This window comes from Pan paniscus, chromosome 8 (assembly GCF_029289425.2).
Source record: "Pan paniscus chromosome 8, NHGRI_mPanPan1-v2.0_pri, whole genome shotgun sequence".
Classification (NCBI taxonomy): domain Eukaryota; kingdom Metazoa; phylum Chordata; class Mammalia; order Primates; family Hominidae; genus Pan; species Pan paniscus.
Genome location: NC_073257.2, coordinates 143,030,406 through 143,052,971, shown reverse-complemented (window position 1 = coordinate 143,052,971; position 22,566 = coordinate 143,030,406). Strand labels below are relative to the sequence as shown.

General features: G+C 49.9%; 1 protein-coding gene across 2 annotated transcripts in view; it reads left to right on the top strand.

Moving 5' to 3' along the window:
* TCERG1L (transcription elongation regulator 1 like) overlaps window positions 1-17,198 on the top strand; it is a 219,687-nt gene extending 202,489 nt beyond the window's left edge. For both annotated transcript variants that reach the window (XM_034931729.2, XM_034931730.3), the window contains 3 exons: window positions 5,204-5,293; window positions 11,270-11,388; window positions 16,276-17,198. In XM_034931729.2, the coding sequence (XP_034787620.2) occupies window positions 5,204-5,293; window positions 11,270-11,388; window positions 16,276-16,432 (366 nt within the window). In that variant the 3' untranslated portion in view covers window positions 16,433-17,198. The remainder of the gene's footprint in view (window positions 1-5,203; window positions 5,294-11,269; window positions 11,389-16,275) is intronic.
* Window positions 17,199-22,566: the final 5,368 nt, after the last annotated feature.

Sequence of the window (22,566 nt, the reverse complement as noted above, 5' to 3'; positions counted from 1 at the left end):
ATACAGCCACAGACACAGACACAGCCACAGTCACAGACATGGTCACGGTCACAGACCCAGCCACGGTCACAGACCCAGCCACGGTCACAGACACGGCCACGGTCACAGACACAGCCACGTCATCCACAGGGGGACAGACAACAGGCGTGCTGAGACGGGCACCAGGATCACTGTCACTGTTCGTCAGGGCGTGATGTGACGATGTACAGCGGGGTGAGGAAGGGGGTGGATCACAAACTTCTGCAGGAAAGGGTCTGAAGTTTACAGAAGAATTCAGGTCTTTAAGGATCAAGTCACATATAAAATGCCAAAGAATCAAAGAAGTGTTAGGCAAGAGGAGAGAGAGAGATCTCTGCTGAGAGAGGAACAGCGTGTCCTGGTCTCGGGGACGTGCTGGGCAGATGGGGTTCTAAGCACCACCCTCCACCACCCCCCCCGACAACACTGTGCTCATCCTGGGTGGTCCTCTCCTTGAGCGTGGACGGGGCCCATGTCACACCCGTGGCGATGTTGCACTGTGTTGTCTAAGACTCTGCCTTAGCCAGGGGGAGATTCTCTCACTGGCTTGAAGAAGCTGCCCCACTGTGGGGGCCCTGGGGCAAGGACCTGCAGGCAGCCGCTTGGAGCCAAGATTGGCTCTTAGCTGGCTGAAGACATGGAAAGCTTCAGCCCTGCAACCACAAGACCTGAATTCTCGCAACATCCAGTGAGCTTGGAAGAGGACCCCAAGCACCAGACGAGAGCAAAGCCCCTGCCGGCACCTCATCTCAGCCCAGTGGGATCTGGGCTGAGGAGCCCAATGCCTCCATGCTGGACTCAGGACCCACACAGCCCATGGAGTGATCCGAGGTGGTGCTTGTGACCCGCTGAGTTTGAAGGCGTTGCTTATGCAGCAATAGAAACTAAGATGTGAAGGAGATTCACTGGGCACCGGTCAGCCGCCTGTGTGAGGCTGCTGAGACAGAACACCCACGCACACAGCAAATCATCTGAAGTGGGTTTATTCCCCACAGACAGGAAGCAAGGGTGGTAGAAGATGAGCAGCAAATCATCTGAAGTGCGTTTATTCCCCGCAGACAGGAAGCAAGGGTGGTAGAAGATGAGGGTGCTTTGTGAACCAGTCCCCCAGGCCCAGGAAAGCTGCAAGGAGGGGACAGAGTCTCATCTACCCTTCGCTGTAACCGAGGGATCCCAGAAAGCAGCCCACAGTGGGTTTTCTACCCTGGGGTCCTGTGAAACGCTGGGCTAAAGCTTGAAGGATGTCTTATTTCTGGGGTGGGGCCCAAACAAAGCCTGGCTGTTCTCAGTCTGTTGCATTCCCAGTGCATTCCAGTCATTCTGGACAGGTACCAGCCAGAAACAGGGAGAGCCGGGTTTGTCCACGGCCACTTAGAGAACAGTCCCACGACATAGACGGACTTAAAAGAGATACGCAGCTTGCTGTCTACTCAGTTGACGGGCTTTCTTCCCCTGGTTGTTCTACAATGTTGGACTTCCTTGGTGGTGGTAGTGTTACTCTGTGTGTGTGTGTGTGTGTGTGTGTGTAGGCACACATGTGCATGTGTGTATCAATGTGTGCATCTTTGTGCGTATGTGTGCATTTGTGCAACTATGTACATGTGCATGTGTACATGTGTGCCTGCATATGTATATCTTAGCGTGTCCTGGGTGTGTTCATGTGTTTGCATGTGTGTGCACCTGCATGTGTACATGCACCTCTGTGGATGTTTGTGTGGTGTGTTTGCTTATGTGTGTGTGTATAGTCACACACATGTGTGCAATCGTGGCCCCATGGAACGTACTCTCTGGGCATCGTAAGTGTTTCACGCAGGCTCGGGAATGACAGGCTTCCCTCAGGAGCAGTTCATAGGACTCCTTGTCCCCACAGCTGTCAGGACCCTTTGGGAGAAGTCCTGCGCCCACCTGGAGGGCAGGGAAAGACCCTGTTTCACACATGGCTGTGCAGCCTTCACTTCAGCCCCCACCTCCATCCCGGGTCCCAGCCACTGTGCTCTCACCCTTCCCTGAACTGTCCCTGACATGACACAGTTGGTTTTATCATTATGAGTTGTAATCATTGTAGAGATGGCTTATCTGACCTTCTATAGAGATTATAAATCCCTTCGGGGGCAAAAACTACACATCATTCATTGAAAAATTATTTTATTATACTTCTAGAACTCCAACATTTTCCAGAAACTGGTGTCGTTATGCCACACAGGGTCTAATCCTCTCTCCCTGCAGAGCTGGGACCATCGGGCTGTGCACAGGTCCCCGTGAGGTGGGTGTGTGCCATCTGATTGGGCTGAGTGGAGGCTGCCCATAGCTTCTCTAACAGCCCCAGATGCTCCTGGGGGCAGGTGCACTAGTCAAAGCTAAAGGGATCAATTCTGCCTGGAGACCCGCTCCCGGGGGCAGGTGCACTCAGTCGAAGCTAAAGGGATCCATTCTGCCTGGAGACCCTCCCAGAGTTGCCACCTCGCCCTGAGTCCCAGCAATGACACTCAGTCGAAGCTAAAGGGATCCATTCTGTCTGGAGATGCTCCCAGAGTCGCCACCTTGCCCTGAGTCCCAGCTATGCTTCACCGGGTTCTCACTCTGTGGAGGAGAATCCTGGCTGGACCCTGGGTCATCCCACCCAATAAAAGAGCTCGTGGGTATTACAGAAAAGGCTTAAATTTGACAGTTAAAGATAGAAATTGCCAGTGAAGAAAATTCATCTCTTATAATATACAAATAAAGCATGTGTTTATTGAAATAGTACCTCTATGAAGAATATTTTAAGAATGTGAATGGGGTTTTGTTTTTGTAAACTTTCAATTACCTTCCCCTCCCTGACCCTGCCCAGGTATTCATCTGCCCAGATCCCAGGGTGGCCTTCCTCAAACGCAGGCCCCATCTGAATTTTCTTCTCTCCTGTCTCTCAAGACAATGCTCAGTCTCCTAACCACATCCAAGACTGCCCTACACTTCAGCCTCTGTCTCTGCTGCCTCTTCCCTGCACCTTCATGGGCTCTGGCACCCCCAGGCATGTTCAACCTCTTGCAATTCCTGCATTCCCCATAGTTCATGACCCAGCCTTTGTCCCCACCACCAGCTGGTCCTGGAATACCCCCCAAGGCTCCTTTGTAAACCCTGAGGAGTATTCATGTTCCAAAGTCACAGCACTCTGGAAGCCGCCTCCCTAGGCTGCTGTGGGTCTTTGCTGGGTCCCACTAGTGTCCAGGTCTGTCTCCGCCATGGCCCTAGTGCCATCTCAAGAGTCTGTTAGCTCCTAGACCGGCACTACCTTATACCATGGGCTTCCTTGATTTATTTTCTCAAGATCCTCAACACCCAGCTTAGGGCCCAAGGCACAGTGAATACATAGTCCATGTTTTTAAATGAATGCATTTATGTTCTAAATGGCTTAAACATTCCCTTGCTTTGTCAGCTGAGAGAGTCTAGAAGCAACACCACCTCACTAGCAATGAACACACCAGTGCCCGGATCTTGGTTTCTAACACCGTTCTAGGAAAGGAGCCAGGGCTTCTTGGAGAATTGACTGATTCAAGGGCAAAGGCGGGACATGCAGAAGATAAGCCTGGAGCATCTTTAGTAGCAGAAATGAAGGAGATGCCCAAAAAGCCAAGTGATGAGCACCTGTCAGAGGCACACAGGAGCCGGGAACCCACCACGGGAGCTCGCCAAGGCCAACCTCAAAGAAGCTGAGCAGGAAAAGAAGCAAAGTCACACTGGAGTCCAGCCCAAGCATGGGCTGAGTATCCATGAGTCCATAGCAATATAAATAAAAGATTGAGTACATAAGTAATGTGGAGGCATGAACGAGTATTCCCACCCCCCTCCAGAACATTTCCCAGTCACTCATGACTGGAGTCCAGCCCTAGCATGGGCTAAATATCCATGAGTCCATAGCAATATAAATACAAGGATGAGTACATAAGTAACGTGGAGGCATGAACGAGTATTCCATCACCTCCCGCCCCCAGAACATTTCCCAGTCACTCATGACTGGAGTCCAGCCTGAGCATGGGCTAAATATCCATGAGTCCGTAGCAATATAAATAAAAGATTGAGTACATAAGTAATGTGGACGCCTGGAGGAGTATCCCCCCCAGGACATTTCCCAGTCACTCATGTAGCTACTTCTCCTCGGAAGTGGAGCACAACCCGTACCCCTAAGTGTGGGCTGTGCATGGCGATGTCCTTCCAGAGAGGACAGCATGGAGAGGGGGACTTCACAGTGGGGAGACCTCAGCCAGCCGACCACGGCCACCACTGTCAGTGAAGAGTCATGTCAGCAGTGTGTGTACCCTTGTTATGACATGATGAGAATGGCATTTACCTGTGTGGTCTTCCTCCCCAAACCCATAACCCCAGGCTATTTACGAGGGAAACCTCAGACAAATCCCAACTGAGGAGTGTCCTGCAATGCACCTGACCAGGGCTCCTCAAACCATCAAGGTCATCAACGGCAAGGGCCATCTGAGACCCTGTCACAGCCAAGAGGAGTCCAAGGAGATATGGCAGCCAAATGTGATGAGGTCCTGGGCAGAAATGGAAAATTGGGTAAAACCTAAAGAAATCTGAATAAATGCAGACTATTGTTAGTAATAATGCATCATGGTTAGTGGTGACGAATCTAGCCTACTAGTACGTTAACAACGGGAGAAACTGGGTATGAGTATATGGTAACTTTCTGTAATATTCTTGCAAATTTTTAGTATGTCTAAAACTATTGCAAACAAAATAATTTATTTTTAAAATGACCTACCTAAAAGAGGTTAAACTTTGATTACAAATCAACTAAACTCAGCCTGTTTTCAAGACATTACTCTTTGTTATGGTCTGTAGGGGTTCTGAAAATTTTTACAAATATAATTTCCCCTTTTGAAATGGGGTGTTCCAGAATGCCACGCCTCCACAGGTATAATTGGGGTTTCAGATCGGGGGACACACCCCTGAAAGATACCCAAGAAAGAAATAGTCATGAGTCTAGAAATTAAATTTTCTGATGTTCTAGGTATTGGTTTTCTTGGAGCATCTGACATGTCTAACACTTATACTGCACCACATCACGGAATCTATTGTACTTTAATGCTGGTTTTTGTTGTTCATTTGTTTTTAACTGTGGATCATTTCAGTGCGGCTTCAGGCTTAGCATTAGACGCTAACAGCAACTCTATTGAATATCTTTCTTTAGGTATCAGCATTTTCTACCTGGGAGAAAGAATTACACAAAATCGTGTTTGACCCACGCTATCTCCTGCTCAACTCTGAGGAACGAAAGCAGGTAACGGGGTGGGAAGGCACTTTGACTGCAGAGACATGGCATGAAAGCGACTGTTGCATCCTGGATCTGGGGAGCTTTTCATTGCTGAATAACAGACACCCATGTTGTAAATTTGGCCAGTGGCTTGCGAGCTTGTGAACAAAAGAGTTAGAGGGACTGAGGAAGGTTATTCTGGTCATTATTCTTACCTCAGTATTTGGTTATGACCCTGGAAGACAAATACTTTTAAAGATGAACATGTAAATTTTAGGAACATTGACCCTCATTCCAAATGACTATAAATCGTATGTTAAAAATATGAAATACTTAAGGTATTATTAAAGATAGTGAAAGAGGTGGTCTTACATAAGACCTTAAGGTTTTATATGCTTAAAATCTTATATAATATGAAAGTTGTTAGAATCAAAATGAAGTCACTAATGTTAAGAAACCCCTAACAAATAGAATGGAGGAAGGCCATGAAGAGAGGGTTCTCGTACTTGTATACCTGATAACTAAAAAGACTCTATAAGAACCACAGTCTTGCACACAAGGCCATCAAAACCTTTTATTTTATTTTATTTCATTTTATTTTAGACAGGATCTGACTCTGTTGCCCAGGCTGGAGTACAGTGGTGCAATCTTGGCTCACTGCAACCTCCACTTCCTGGGCTCAAGCCATCCTCCCACCTCAGCCTCCTGAGTAGCTGGGACTACAGGCTCCAGCCACCACACCTGGCTAATTTTTGTACTTTTTGTAGAGATGTGGTTGCTGTATATTCCCCAGGCTCATCTTGAACTCCTAGGCTCAAGCAATCCTTCCACCTTGGGCTCCCAAAGTGTTGGGATTACAGGCGTGAGCCACCGCACCTGGCTCATCACAACCTTATACACACAAAAAGCACTTCTGCAAGGACACCTGCCCAACAACTGCCTGTCCATCCTCAGACTGGCCTCGTCCTGTTATGGATCTCTGTAGCCAAAGATAATTATGTCAAAACAATGATTTAATCCTCTCATTTATTTTTCCTTAAAAATTATTGTCTTTTTTTTTTTACCTCCCTGAATATTCTTGTCATTTACGATGGCATGTGTATTCCCGTTGCAACGCCCTCCCTGAATATTCTTGTCATTTACGATGGCATGTGTATTCCCGTTGCAACGCCCTCCCTGAATATTCTTGTCATTTACGATGGCATGTGTATTCCCGTTGCAACGCTCTCTTCCCAAATAGGTATCCATTTCATTTCAGAGAGCCTCTTTCTGCTTGTTCTTCAGGTTGACAATAATAGTGATGAAATAGGAGTGGTCCAGAGAACACGAGCAGCACAGTGAAGGGTGGAGTTCTACAAAACGCCACCCAGAAAACATGGAATTGATTAGAGGGGGTTCTCTGGGGGCTATTTTAAGGAGAGACTTGCCAGGGCTCTGCCCCAGCTTTTCACAAAGTAGGTCCCTGAGCCAACACTGCTTTCCATATCAAACAGACGAGGGACAGATGGTGTTGGCTCACAGGAGGGGCCTGTTGTTGCTGGGAGAGGGACCGATGGTCTGACAGCATCAGCGGGCACAGCCTGGGTCTGTGTGGCCCGTGGATCGCGTCTGAGAAGGGCCCTGAGATAGACTCTGGAAGGTCCGGACTTCCCTGCCCCAGTTAGACTCCATGTGTGCGGTCACATCTTGCCCTCTCTTTGCCCTTTGAGTTCAGAAATGATGCACGTGGAAGGGGAGCTATCAAGAAGAGCCGCTGAAAACAGAAGAGCCAGAGTTAATTAGGGGAGGAGGGGTTCTGTGACCAGGGGCCCCCATGTTGGTGTCCACTGGATTTCTCACACCAGCAGAGTCTGATAAAGCCCCAGACGGAGGGTATGGGAATTGCCATTTTATTTTCAATTCTGTCCTCTGCTCATAAAATCCCTTTAAGCAAATGCCTGAGATGGTGTCAGTGAACCACGAACCCACAGAGTCTCAGTCACATGGACCCGCGTTGCTCGTTGTAACCAACTCCCGCTCTGTCCTCACTCCCGTTCCCAGCCCTCGAGCCACCACTCTGCTCACTGGAACTGGACCCTCTCCCTGGAGCAGGCTCAGGGGTAGGCCAGGCAGTGTGACGTGTTCCCGGGATTGACTGCCTTGGAATACAGAACTTGAACCTTTCAAGAACTTGGAATTAATAATATTTTATTGTCTTCTAGCTGAGTTTCATTTTCTATAAAGAAATATTTTAAAATATGTGAAATGTGTCACCACAGCCTCAAAAAATGCTACAATAGAGTTAGCTGAGTTTGGGCGTTATATAATTTTTTCCTATAGCAAAGGAAAACCATAGACATTAATAACTGGTCATATTTCACCCTTTTGTTGCAATTTTAAAAATCAAAAATTTCAGCTATGGGCTGGGCACGATGGCTCATGCCTGTAATCCCAGCCCTTTGGGAGGCCGAGGTGGGCGGATCATCTGAGGTCAGGAGTTCCAGACCAGCCTGGACAACATGGCAAAACCCTGTCTTTACTAAAAATGCCAAAAATTAGCCAAGTGTAGTGGTGCTTGCTTGTAATCCCAGTTACTCAGGAGGCTGAGGCAGGAGAATCACTTGAACCCGGGAGGCAGAGGTTGCAGTGAGCCGAGATCACGCCACTGCACTCCAGCCTGGGCAACAAGAGCAAAACTCCATCTCAAAAAAAAAAAAAAAAAAAAAAAAAATCAGCTATGGAAAAGCATAACAAGGAGCCTGTGATTTTATGTGACAGAATCACTGGAGGGCATAGGCAGGAGCCATAAACCGGGCAGTGTCTAAAATCATCAGTACATCTGGGGCGTGTGTGGCGTGTGTGGCATGTGTGCTGTGTGTGGCGTGTGGGTTGTGTGTGGCGTGCGTGGCACGTGCCATGTGTGCCACCACTGACTTGTTTGCTGTTGCCAGTTGTTCTCTCTCTGTGCCATGGATACTTTTGAGGCCGTTAGTCCCTTTAAAAAACATTGAATAAGTAAGATCATTCTCACCGCAAAAAGAAAATTCCAACTTATGATCAAGCCCCTTCCAAATGTTCTCGTTTACATGCTACGGCACATCTCTTAGAACAGCTGGGAACACAGGGGCCCAGTCTGCTTGCTGGATGGACGTGGTTCGTGGGCAGGGCAGCGCTGGTCCCCTGATGTCTGGGGGACATGGGCATCCCACCCAGGGCTCATCCAAGGGAGCACTGTGAGGCTGGACCTTCCTCAGGCCATCGTCAGAGACAGCAGATGCCAACCCTGATGGAGTTGGGCCTGCCTGGGCTGGTCCTCTGCAAATAGATGAGATGAGAATATAGCTCATGCTAAGTACCCATGGCCTGGGGAAAACCTTTAAACGTCCCTGTGACATCACCCAGAGGAAACTGTGGGCCTGTCCTAACGTCCTGCAGCTTGGTCGCAGAAGGTCCAGTGGGAAAGAGGAGGAAGCAGGCCACGCCGTAGCCAGTGCACTGGAGGGTCCAGAGAGCGCTCAGAAGAAGTGCCTGCAAGCTCATCAAAGGGGAGCCTGGCAGCTCGTATGAGGAGTGGGATGGAAAGAAATCATAGCTGGACCCCATCCAAAGACCACAGTCCTATTTAGGAAGAAATTGGGTTAGAAGTATCAGACATAGAATCTGTACAGGACCTGGTGTCACACAGCGTTTTCATGGGGAAAGCTAAGGCCCCTGGTGTGAAAATCACAGCCCTTCCTCTGCCGGGGGAGCTGCACAGGAGAAGAGGGTGATCCTACACAGAATCAGGGTCGAGGGAGTGTGAATCAGGCCTGTTTCTATGGCAACAAATAGTGTTTTGTTTTTTTGCGCTAGAACATACAGCAATGATATAACAGCCAATGGAATCTCTTTTGAAAAGTCATGCTCCACTTTGGATGAAGCTGGTATAATTTGTTAAGGATGAAAAACAAAACCTGCGATGTTAAATTATAGCAGCATAAAATAAAGTAACAGAGCAAAGGGAGAGGAAAGAGAGAAGCATTTGATGAGATGGAGAAATGGTTCTAGGCAGAGAGAGAAGCAGGCGTTTCTGAAGAGCCCTGACCCCACAGCCAGCCAGGCTTTCTCTCTAGGTCTAAAATTAATAGAGCAAAACTCTAGCTAATGATGGAGCCACATGCTTTTATTTGGATAACAACCCTGCATTAATTTTTTATTAGTTAAATGTAAGATAACTAAGAACTTACATTGCTATTTGCCTTGAAGGTATAAGAAGCCAATTATGGCTTGGCGTGGTGGCTCACACCTGTAATCCCAGCACTTTGGAAGGCTGAGGCAGGTGGATCACCTGAGGTCAGGAGTTCGCAACCAGGCTGGCCAACATGGTGAAACCCTGTCTCTACTAAAAGTACAAAAAAAATTAGCCAGGCATGGTGGCACACACCTATAGTCCCAGCTACTTGGGAGGCTGAGGCAGGAGAATTGCTTGAACCCAGGAGGCAGAGGTTGCAGTAAGCCAAGATGATGCCATTGCACTCCAGCCTGGGCAATAGAGCAAGACTCTGCCTCAAAAAAAAAAAAAAAAAAAAAGAAAGAAAGAAAAGAAAAAAGAAGCCAATCATATTCTTACTTACATATACATGCACATATTCTCAATTTAAGTCATATTTGTGGATGTTTCATTTTGCTGCTGTAGCTTCAGGGGACCAGTGGCATTTTGTATTCATAATCCTGTAAAGGTTTGCCACCGCTGACATGGAATCTGAAACAATAAGACAAAGTGGGAAGAGAGCCGCTCCGGAGAAGGGGCTGAGCCGTGCTGGGGTCGAGGCTTTCACCTGCCCACCCTTGCTTTCTCATCCCCACTCACTTGGCATGAGTGTAGAAGAAGCTGCCTGCTTGGTCCTCGGTCACATTCTAGGATCTGCCTGGCCGTTGGTTGGATTGGTGCACAGTTGCTATTTATTGGCCTGATAGGATCCTATGTGGACTTTCTCTTGATATTTTTATTTATGTTTGCGTAAACACTTATCTTCAGTTTATTTTTAACGTTCTTGAGTTTGGGGTAGCATTAGGAATGAAAGAACTTTGTCCCTCTTTGACTCCGTAGTCTATAAATGACCATTTTTCGCTGGTTAGAACAATGATCTATCTTACCCTGACAGAGAAGAGGTTCTGTGGCCTGTCACAAAGAGATTGCATCTCGTTATGCGGGCTGCCAGGTTCCAGGAGAAGTGCCCTGGGGCCTTGCCCAGAATTGCCTGCCAGCTGATGTGCGTGTTCCTCCCATTGAGGAGCAGGGTTTTCCTGTTTGGGGCAGCATTTGAGATGCATTTCTGGTCAGACAGGAGAGTGCCCAGTGCCTGAGGGTCAGGCCTCCTGGCCAGTTGTTTCCACACTGATGACCCAGGCAGCCTGGCATCCTGTGACCTCCTCAGAAGAGACCACTTATGCACCCTGAGTCCTCCCCAAGGCACCAGACGCCCAGGTTCACAAGTGGGGATCAGAGATGCAGAATTTACTTTCTTTCCACAAGTTAAGGTCATTTTTGGGAGACTCGAATGTCAATTATGTCACCCTAGGAAGTGATTAGCACGAACTAAGTGCTCTGCTGTGTTCTGGTGCCACCGGCCGTGATGAGACAGTGGGAGGCCGCGCGTTACAGATGCTGCTCAGAGGGCACAGTGAGGACCACTGCAGCCTACAGCACGGGTTCCAAACCACCACTTGGTTCCAGACGCCTGCAGAGAGGGCAGCCAAGTCATTCTCCGGGTTTCTCCAGCAGGGCTGCTTCACGTTTGACCCAGAAATGGCGCCTGCATGTAGAGAAACGCCGGGCCGTGTGGGCACCCAGGTTTAATTATTCAGACTGCTTGGATCCTTGAGAGCTATGCTGAAAGGCTGTTGCTCATAACTCCAGCAGCTGTAAACAAGACCAGCTTTTGCCATAGATTCTTGCTGCTTTCTCATGTTGTGCTTGGAATACAAGATTTCATTTCTGATATGCAATTTCATGATGTTTTTCTTCTGTATCTGTGTTTTAAGATATTTGAACAGTTTGTCAAGACAAGAATAAAAGAAGAATACAAGGAAAAGAAAAGTAAATTGCTGCTAGCCAAAGAAGAATTCAAGAAACTTCTAGAGGAATCTAAAGTGTCTCCCAGGTATGGAGAGAGAAATATACCGGATGATTTCTGGGGCTGGGAACTTACCAGTGACAAGAGGACTCTTCAGGTTTGTTTTTGTTAAATCGTGTAACCCAGCCTTCCACAGACACGAAAGTGTGAGCTTTGAAGACCTGCCGGTGAGACCAGCCTGGCTCCCCTCTATCATGCTGCCTGTCCCGAGCTTCCAAATGTCCCTCTCATCAGTCCTGGGAAAGTGGGCTATTTGCTAACCAAATGCATCACAACCATTTTATTCCTACCCTGCATGCATTTCAAACGTCAGCAGCCCTGACTGACCCAGATAACCAATCAATACGTGAGCACTCATGAGATGAGGTCTAGTTTCTGATCTAATGATCAAGAAGCAACAATGCAAAACTGACCACAAGCAACAACGCCATAACCCCTACCACACCCCTTGGCTCCAGATGTCTTCACAGTCGGTCCCAGAGTAAAATGAAGATTTGATACACCGGACAAGTGAACTGAGTTAACTAGGTTGCCAAAACTTACTAAAATAATAAATGAGGCATTATTTCCATGAAATAAGACACACTTACAAGAAAATAGATGTTAGACATTGGAAGAATACATAAGCTTAACTCTTTCTTAAAAATTAGCTTTAATTGACTGATCTTTAAAAAGTAATGAACATGGGCCGGGCGCGGTGGCTCACGCCCGTAATCCCAGCACTTTGGGAGGCCAGGGCAGGTGGATCACGAGGTCAGGAGATCGAGACCATCCTGGCTAACACGTTGAAACCCCATCTCTACTAAAAATACAAAAAATTAGCCGGGCGTGGTGGTGGGTGCCTGTAGTCCCAGCTGCTTGGGAGACTGAGGCAGGAGAATGGTGTAAACCTGGGAGGCGGAGCTTGCAGTGAGCCTTGATCGCACCACTGCACTCCAACCTGGGCGACAGAGTGAGTCTCCGTCTCAAAAAATAAAGAAATAAATAAAAAGTAATGAACATGTACTACTTTTAGAACTATAAAACTGTAAGTTTCGTAAGCATAAAAATGGTTAACAATGTATTTTTATTTTAGACTGGAAGATGCAGCATCAGTTTTTTGTTTCTTTTTTTTTTTTTTTTTTTTTTTTGAGACAGACCCTCGCTCTGTCACCCAGGCTGTAGTGCAATGGCACGATCTTGGTTCACTGTAACCTTTGCCTCCAGGGTTCAAGCAATTCTCCCTGCTTCAACCTCCCAAGTAGCTGGGATAACAGGCACCCACTACCATGCACAGCTAATTTTTGTATTTTTAGTAGAGATGGGGTTTCACCATGTTGACTGGGCTGGTCTTGAACTCCTGACCTCAGGTGATCCACCCACCTCGACCTCCCAAAGTGCTTGGATTACAGGCGTGAGACACCATGCCCAGCCAGAATCAGTTTTTTCTTTCTTTTTTTTTTTTTTGAGATGGAGTCGCTCTGTGGCCCAGGCTGGAGTGCAATGATGCAATCTCGGCTCACTGCAAGCTCCGCCTCCTGGGTACATGCCAAGTAGCTGGGACTACAGGTGCCCGCCACCACGCCCGGCTAATTTTTGTATTTTTAGTAGAGAAGTAGAGACGGGGTTTCACCGTGTTAGCCAGGATGGTCTGGATCTCCTGATCTTGTGATCCACCCACCTTGGCCTCCCAAAGTGCTGGGATTACAGGCATGAGCCACCGCGCCTGGCCCGCATCGGTTTTTAAATGGACATTAATTGATGCTTTCTATGAAGGCATAGGCCCCCTTTGTTTGACCTGTGATTTGGTTGATCAAGAATTAGGTGACCTAAGTTAGTGCTAGTTACACAATCCTCATAAAACTTCTCTAGCTATCCTAAGGACAGGTACTTTCTGAATAGGGAAAAAAACAGCATGAATTATCTTCATCACAAGTGCTAATGTAGACAAGGAAATGTGTGTCCCGTTGCCTGCAACTTGTGATTTTCCATTGTTAAAGCAGTCATGAGAATGCTGGGTTCTAGCCATGGCCTAGCTGTGTCCACCCACCAGGGAGCCATGGGACAGAGGCGGAGGAGGCAAGGGCTCAGGAAAGGTGCTGGAGCCCCTTGTCTGCCTTGGTTCACAGCCTGGCCCTGGCCCTGGCCCATCTTCTCCCGGCCATAGGGTAAGTATTGGACCTTCCTGTGCTTCTGAGCCCTCCTCCAAATGGGAGGATGACCACACACACCTCAGAAAGTGACGAGGAGGATGGCGTGAGGGGTTGCAGGGAGGGACCCCGACGGTGCCTGGCAGGCAGGAGGAGCTCCGAAAGTGGTAGCTGTCATTACTGCTATTGAGACCGTCATTACTGTTAAAGACATCTGGCCAGCATTCTCTCTCTATTGATAAACTAGCAGCAATAAGCCACATACTCCCCTTCCCATGAATACATCATGAAGACAACGGAAAAAATATTCGGAATGCATTGAGCCATTTAAAAAAGATGACATACACACATACACGCACACAGAAGGAAAACGAGTGGTAGAAATGAGAAGGGAGTTAAACTGACTCTTTTTAAAATGAGAGTTAATTGCCTGCTATTTTTTAAAATAAATTTTATTGTGTATATTTAAACTATACAACATAATGTTATAGGGCACATAGAGATAAGATGCTTACTATAATGTAGCAAATTATTTTAAAATTTACACTGGGATATATTGCTTTGATAATTATAAAGCTATTTTTTTTATTTTAAAAGTAGCTAAGTTTTCGACATTTCAAAAACTTTTTCCAGATCTTCTGTATACTTTTCTGTAGGCATCCTAGTGAAACATGTACAATTCAAATGACCACATGCTGGAGAGCCAGGCACGTCCCCATGCAGGCGACGTGGGCCTCCTAGAAGCAGCCTCCTGAGGCTATGTAGCCTCCTGCAGCCATACAGTCCCATCCTGGTCGCCCGTCTCAGCCTTGGTCCTAAGCAGCCTGTGGGAATGGTGGCGACGGGACAGTCCAGAACACTCCTCGACAGCCCCTAGCCCCAGCCCTGCCCGCCTCTGAGGAGAGCAGCTACCAGGGACTGGGTCCTAGCCAGGTGGGGTTGGCCACCCAGTGTTCCTTCCTGAAAGCTGCAGCAGCCGCCTCCTCCATGGCAGGCTGGCCCGAGTCCCACTTAGCAGAGGGAGCGCAGAGATCCAGGGCCTGTGAATCAGCTGACCTTCGTGAGTTCACACCACAGCTCGTCAGCATCAGCAGAAAGCCGGTGCTGCCCCTTGGCATGGCTCGGTGGCCACGGAAGCAGGAGGGTCCCTTTCTTTTCAGGGACACTTCTTTTCAGAGAGGCCCAGAATAGGGCCTGTCTAGCAGCTGCCCCTGTCCAGCCCCTGAGAATGTGTAGACGCCTGTCTAGCCAGGGGAGCGTGGAACAAGCCCAGGCAAGTCTGACCGTTTGACTCATCCCCCGCAGGTCAGGGGTGGAGTGTGGCTTAGCCAAGGTACACCAAGGTGGTTACATCAGTAAAGGAAGGAAGGGGGAAGGAGGGAGAGAAGGAAGAAAGGAACCGGGAGAAAAGGAGGGAGGGAGAGAAGGAAGGAGGAAGGGAAGGCAGGGGAGAGGGCAGGAAGGAGGGAGGGAGGAAGAGGGAAGCCAGAGAGAAGCGCTTTTCTTGCGAGAGATGTGTAAACAAGCACCCCCACAGACGGAGAGCAGGAAAACGGCAGCGCCTTGGGGAAGGAATGAGACGAATTGTTCAATGACAGAAATGAGCATGAGTCTGCTAATTGTCTTGTCTTCTAACAGCCATGTCGGCGTAATCTTGTTGTTTGTATATTTCAGAAGCTATTAAGTTATAATAATTTAACACAATAATTCCGCGTCTGCAAGGAAGTATAAAATTCTCTGTAAGGAGAAGTGGGAGGGAATAAGAAGAATCCCCCGGACAAAGAATGTCCACATTTTCCATGCACCCTGGAGCACACTGCCCAGGCCAGGCCCTGCCCGACTGTCACTGGACAAACGAGTGCATCTGCATAGGCCAGCGGCTCCAGGCCTTGGCCCCTCTACCTCTGTCCCTGTCCCTGGCTTCAAGTTCAAGGCTAAGAGAACAGGAAGTTGCGGGGCCCGGTGCCTGTGAAGGTCAGTTGGTCACAGCAGAGGCGCATCCTGTTTTGCCCTCTAAGCTGCCGTAGCCTTGAGAACAGCCTTGCTGCTTTAGGCTGGGTCGCTCGCATTTTCTTACGGGGCACCACCTGGCCTGGCAGCTCTGATTCGCTCCATCAGTGTTTGGGGCTCACTACTTGCCAGGCACTGGGCTGGACATTCAGGGCGTTTATTGGAGAACGAAGCAGATAATGTCTCCCCCATTCGAATGTGGGAGTCCAGTTCCGCAAGTGAGGTTTAACAAGATCACCACTGTGAAGAGGGCTGTGATGGAGTCACAGTTCTCTGAGCCTCTAGATAGGGTGAGTTTCCCAAAGAAGACGCCCTGGCCTGGTTTCTCATGATGAGCAGCTCTAACTGGGGGAAGAAACAAGGGAAGGGTGTACCAGGCAGAGGGAACAGTGTAAGAAAGACCGTGGCAGGCAGAGCCTGGTGGCAGCAAGGGAGGGGCGGAGGAGACCTGGCAAGCAAAGCTGTGATCGGGGCGGCTGGGGGAGTGACAGCTGCATGAGACGGCTGAGAAGGCTGGTGGAGGCCACTCATTTCCGGAGACCACTCAGAGGAGAGACAAGGGGGTCCTGCAAGTGAGGGTGGGTCAGGGCCCTGCAGGACCTGGGTGAGGAGCAGGCACGGCTGGCCAGAGCCGCTCACCCACCGGGTGCCCTGCCACCCACGGCCAGGCCTGGTGGAAGGGCTGGATGCTTGCTCAGGCAGTGCTGCTGCAGGATCTCTGGGGAGGCCAGAGTTGCTCTCTGGAAGGTGTCTCAGGAAACTCTTTCTTTTTCAGGACCACGTTTAAGGAGTTTGCAGAGAAATACGGCCGGGATCAGAGGTTCCGACTTGTTCAAAAAAGAAAGGACCAGGAGCATTTTTTCAACCAATTCATACTTATTCTTAAGAAACGGGACAAGGAAAACAGACTAAGGCTGCGGAAAATGAGATGAGTTTGTGAAAAAATGCAATAAGCCCGGGGGTTGACCCTGGGCGTGCCGGGGGCGAGGGGTTCACGGTGGAGACGACACGGGCGTGGGGCGGCCGAGACCTGCACGGCCCAGCGGGCACCGGCACTGCGGGGTCTTCGTTCTCAGAGGATTACTGTTTCATATTGAAGCTCTCTCTTTTGTACATTCAGAGTTTGATGCACTTCTAATCACCATGATACGTCGATCCCTTGTTTTAATTATGCAAATTACTTGTAATATACACAAATTATCAATCCACTGCAGGACTGTGGGGAAGCAGGAACAGGAGCCTCTGTAACAATCTCAACGCATTTGTGTCATCACCTAAGACGATTGGCGAAAACTTTTCTGAAAACCTTTGTGAATTACTTCGTTCCTCCAGGATTCCCGAAGTGTTGAGGAATTCCTTACTCTGTCCCTAGGTCTCAGTCTCGTTTCTGAGTAGCAGCAATAGGGTTTTCATCATTCATCATAGTGACAACTGTGAGCATCCCACACCTGGACCGTGGATCACTTACAGGTTTCCAAGGGTGGCCGCGCGTTCCTCCCAGAGGGGCGTCCCGGCCTGGAGCAGGGAGCCATGCTGGTTGCCACTGGTCCTACTTCAAAAGAATTATTTTGTACAAAATCATCATATTAATATTTGAGTTATTTTTATTGTATGCCCAGAGTTTGCATGAGATTTTTTCTCATCACCTTTGTATAAAAAATTTTTAATTTTTTTTAATCAATAAATATTTTAAACCAGTGTGTGTGTGTGTGTGTGTGTGTGTGTGTGTGACTAAGACATTCCTCATGATCTTAAGCAGCAACATTGTGTTTCAACTAAAGATACCCAGTTTTGAAAGATTCAGGGAGAAAAAAAAATCCCGATGATTGCAATAAGGGCCGTGAAAATGCCACTCACACAAAATCTCACTTTTCAACATACTTAGTAGTCCTGGGTGGAACCACGTTTGGCAAAACCTTCACTAATTAATTGCATTCCTTAAACTATTAAACATCCATTCATTTATTTCAAGATTTATAGAGTTCTCTGTTCAAATACAATGTCTTTGTCCCCTAGTAAACAGTGACACAGCCTCCTCACCTACCTTCTTCTTAATTAGTTCCCATGAGAACACTTTTTTCCACACTTATTAGGATGTAATTGGGCAAGGTGGGATCCACTCTCCACTGAGATCAGCCCTGGTCCCGACACTGTCGCTGTTAACACCTCACCTTCCGTGTTGGGTGGCCCCTGGGGGTTTCAGGGCCGTCGCTCAGCTCAGGCCATTTTTGACGCGAGCTGCCCTCCTACCCGGCCGTGACCTGTGGAGTTGGAAGGACCTGTGACGGTGCTGTCAGAGCCAGACTCCGGAGGAGCAAGTGCCAATTGTGGATCAGTGAGGGGCTGTCAGGAAAGGGAGACCTCCCTGTGATTTGAACAGAGATCTATTAATGGATGACTACCCCAGGGGACGGGAGTCTGGAGGCTGCTGAGTTCAGATCACTGAATAGCATAGGGATAGCAGGTGACAGCAGCAGCCAGCGCCCCCAGGGCTCCAGAGAGCATCCAAGGAAAAGGCCTCCCCACCAGGGCGGAGGGCTGCACCCCTTTGAAGAAGGCATAGCTGTGGCTTGGCGCAAGGAGACGTGTAATTGAAATGCTGTGCGATGGGACTTGCTGGAAACCCCACCCTGGGGTGCTGCGGACAGTAAGTGTGTCTCATTAGGAGGACTCTGCCCAGAGCCACCAGGGAGGGATGTCGGGGTGGGGGAAGCTGCAGGCGCTGAGTGCTGCTGGCACCTGTTAGGGCGGGGCTGCAGGACTGAAAGGGAGGAGCTTCTGGAGACCCTGTGGGTTTTGCAGGAAGGCAGTGCCCTCTCCTGCCACCCACTGTGATCCATTTGCAAAGCCGCTGCTGCTGGCTTCTTGCCCTGGTACAGGCTGACAACCCGAGCACAGAATACCCAGGGACTACAACCTGCGTGGTTCCCGGACTGCTGTCGGATCCACCCTACACGAAACCACAGGTGCACAGCAGCGTTTCACTTAGAGTGGACACAGCATGGGCAAAGCAGGCCCTGACCAGTCCAGGGGGACTCAACTCCTGGTCCCAGCCCCACCCCTGCCCACAGTACTGCCTACTGCTGAGCTCCTGGTCCCAGCCCTGCCCCTGCCCACAGTGCTGCCTCCTGCTGAGCTCCTGGTCCCAGCCCCGCCCCTGCCCACAGTGCTGCCTCCTGCTGAGCTCCTGGTCCCCTGCTGACAGAGGAGGGAAGGTGCTTGCTAGGACTCATGGGGGAGCCCAGCTCTGCTGGCTCCAGACACCAGTCATGGCCTGGTCCGGAGTGGTACTGATGGCCATTGTGAAGGAGGAGTCTCAGTGAGTGGCCTCTGGCTGTAGAAGCCACCACTTTGTAAACCTTACCCTCCTGTCTGTGAAAGGGGAGCACCAGCTTATGGGCTGGGTTTACTGAGTGTCTACTTCAAGCAAGAGATGAGGAGATCTGGGAATGGTTGGGATGGGCGCAGAGTGCGGTGATCTTCAGGTCCCGTGTGCTTGGGAGACCCCCTTCACCAGGCACGCTCTAATACCAGGGGAGAAGACAATGGTCCTGGGCCATCAGCCCGTGTCTTTCCCTCACTACCCTGATTCTTACCCACTGGGCCAGCTTCAAAGTGACCACAGGGCAGGGATGCAGGGTCTGCATGGGCTTTGGGAGAATTGCTCAGGGAGGGGGTGGAGCTACTGCCACTAAAGGCCAATGTTCAGTGTCATCGATGGCCCCTTTGCTGGGTTGATCATGTGAAATTGTCTCATTAATGAGGAAGCAATTTCTTCTCATTCGATTACCTCCTCAGAGGCAGATGTTCCTTCCCGGCCTGAAGCACTTCTACCATGATCACGACCCGATTCCTGCAGGATGGCCTCCATCTCCAGGGCTGCCCACAGGATGTCTTGTTGACCAAGGGATTCATTGCAAGTGAAAGCCGTTGCAACAATGAGCTCAGAGCCACCTGACTCAGTGGTGTTCCCATGTGCCCACCCCCACAGCAGCTGCCTTGATGAAGTCTGGAATGACCTGCGATGGCCTGGATGCGGTGCCGCCTGAGGGTCTGGTGCCTGCGGGTTATAGTGCCCGCCTGAGCCCAGCAGCCTGCAAGAGGCTGCATCTCCCCTGGAGCCAGGTGCAACAAGGGGAGGTGGGAGTGGCCCCTTCCGTCATTCGACTCAGTAACCTCCTTAGGGAATCTTTATGTCCATCCCCACAGCCCCGAGCTGGTGAGTGTGAACAGCTTGTTGCCCAAGGGCAGAGTTCGCTCACCATCTTGGTTCTGTTCAGTTGGAGGATGTGGCAGCTTCCTGCTATGCAGACCCCTCCTGGCTCTGAAGCAGGTGGAGAAGGTGGCCGCTCTACTGGCTGGGGCGAGTTCTCCCACTTCCACATAATGAGGACTCGGAGAACCATGACTGGACCCTGGGGGATTTGCTGGGCATCTTCAGTACCACTCAATGCTTGGCACTGGTCAGCAGGAAACTCATCAACTCAGAAAGTCAGGAGTGGAGAAGACTTGGAACCCACAGAAAAGCAAGCTTGGCTCACCCATCACGTGGTTTTGGGTAAAAGGAGCCTGAGACGGAGGTGGAAGCAGTGATTCTTGTCTGAGGGCTTATGGCTGTCTCTGGAAATAAGACCCGAGCAGCTGAGCTTTTCCGTGGATCACGTCTCCCCCTTCCTCTCCCCCGTTATCTCACTCGGTCCACTGCCCCGGGTCTCTGCTGGGGACCGTGCGGTGTCGCCTCCATGGATTCTCCCACGTTGGGGCGGGGGCCCATCCTCACCAATGCCTGTGAGTGCGCTGCGGGGTGAGGGGCCCGAGCACTATAGTTTCTATTCGTCCCCAAAGATCCTCTCCCAGGGGGTTCTGCCCCGCCCTGTGGCCCCCAAGTCTCCCACGTCGCGGCTCTGGGCCCTCTTCCTTCCTGCTCTTGGCTGGTTCTGTCAATGGGAGGCAGCAGCAGGAAACAGTGGGGCAGGGGGGCGGGGAGAGAGTTTGGGGTGTCAGTTCCCCCTCTCCCCTGCTGCCTGCCCACATTGATTCCTTTGCCCAAGGCCACAGCTCTGGTCAGGGAGCTGTTCCTACAGCCACAGCTCACATGGACTTTGGCAACAGCGGCCTTTCCCGCTCCTTCAGGCCTGGGCCAGAAGCAGCATCTGCGGTGGCTTTTCCCAGGCACTCTGCCCTCCCTGACTTCCCTCAGCTCGGCTCCAGTGTTCGGGGTCACACCCTGGTAAGCCCTCCTCCGTCACCTCTAGCGAGTGGCCATCTGTGGGCCGTCAGTGCCGTGACCCCTTCCCCGCCATCATTTCCATTGTCGCCCAGATGGTAATTATCGAATGCTCAGGACGAGACACAGGCACACCGGAAATGACGTCAGCGTGAGCGCACGGGGAGGGCGCCATTCTAGCTGTTTTCATGAACGCGGAAGGATCCATCTCTGTCAGTGCTTAGGGCGACACGAGTGCCCCCGGGCTGGAGGAAAACTCCCAGGTATTTTTGCTTTTCATCCAAATATTCGGGGGCCTTGTATGTTAGTTCATACAGCCATGATTATGAATCTAAGAGACTTAAATGATTGAAAGTCTTGGCTACCTGAGTGATGGAGCTATCTCCATGCTTATGGTTGTATCTACCTGCACGCCCATCTGTGGGCCCATCGCAATGCCGTGGAGATGAAGGCGGAACGCGGGTGTAATTAGGCACGTGTTCAGGGAGAAAACGAGCTCTGAAACCCCACGTGGTGTCTATAGGGAGTGCATTTCCAATGGTCTCCTACTTTGGGGGCTGTAGATATAAGTAACCTTTTTAGTTTCAGTATGTATTTAAGATATTATAGAAAAACAGTATTAGGTTATAATTTCATTTTTCCATGTTACACTTTCATTTTAAATGCCACTAACATAACTTGGATGATCTTGATAATAACCTCTTAGGATTTAGCAGGAATCTAAAATATTCTATTAGAGTGTCCATCAGAAATCACTGAATCCCACTTAGGACCAGCAAGAGAGCGGAAGCAGAGGCAGTCGCTGGCCCTAGTCACGGGACAGAAGCTTCCCTCCAAGCTCCAGAGCCCAAGAGCTTCCTGCGGCTGTCGGCTGGCTGGGCCCACCCACCTCTCGCCTTCCTGGGGCCCTTGCCTTTCACTAACCCCTGCCACCCTCCCCTCGCTCCTCCTTCATCCTCCTCTCAGACTCTGCCCTTCTCTCGGACTTGCCCCTGGGGTCTCAGCTCAGGGGTTCTCTGCCCACCCCGTCCCCACCCCGGCCACCTCTCTCTGCCTGGGAGTTCTCAGCTCCTCCTGGTGCCGCCAGATCTGCCAGCCCCTCCGCACGTCAGAGCATGCCCCTTGCCCGTCACCCGCTCCCCGGCACCCCCTGCTCTGTGGGGAGGCCCCCACAGGGAGGATGAGGGGGCCCTGGGCCTTCCTGGCCTTGATTAGTCATGACCAGAGGAGGAGTGTGGCGTGATGAAGATGGATGAGCCTGCGTGGACTCACGCCCCTGCCGTTTCTTCACAGGTGGTCAGGACGCATTTCTTTCTCGTGGTTCACTCAGTGTTCTGTTCGTTTTCTTACTAAATGTTTATTGTTGCTACTGTTTATTTTCTTGTTGCTTTGTTCAAATGATCTGCTTCAAACAATCCATTAACAATAATAAGAGGAAATTGTATTGCCCCCAAAATACTTGCTTTTTCTTTTCTTTTCTTTCTTTTTTTTTTTTTTTTTTTTTTTTGCTTGTCTTTTCTCCATTAAGAACGTGAAGCGTGTTGCAGGTGAAAAACTCCTATTTGTCAAATGCTGTCAGCATAATGAAGTCGTGCCCTTGGCGAGCCTGCCAACATGAGGAGACCCTTGAAGATCGGCATTTGTAAAGTCACTGTGCTCTTGGGCACAGGCAATGAGGAGGTAGGGCCGTCCCCATGAGAACAGGGACAGTGGGGGACAGAGGACAGCAGTGGGGTGAGGGGGCACAGAAAACAGGGATTCAGACAGCTGCTCGGGAGAGCAGAATTCAGAGCAAACAGAGAATTGTTTCCATACAGTTTTAGGGATTTTGTCTTCAAT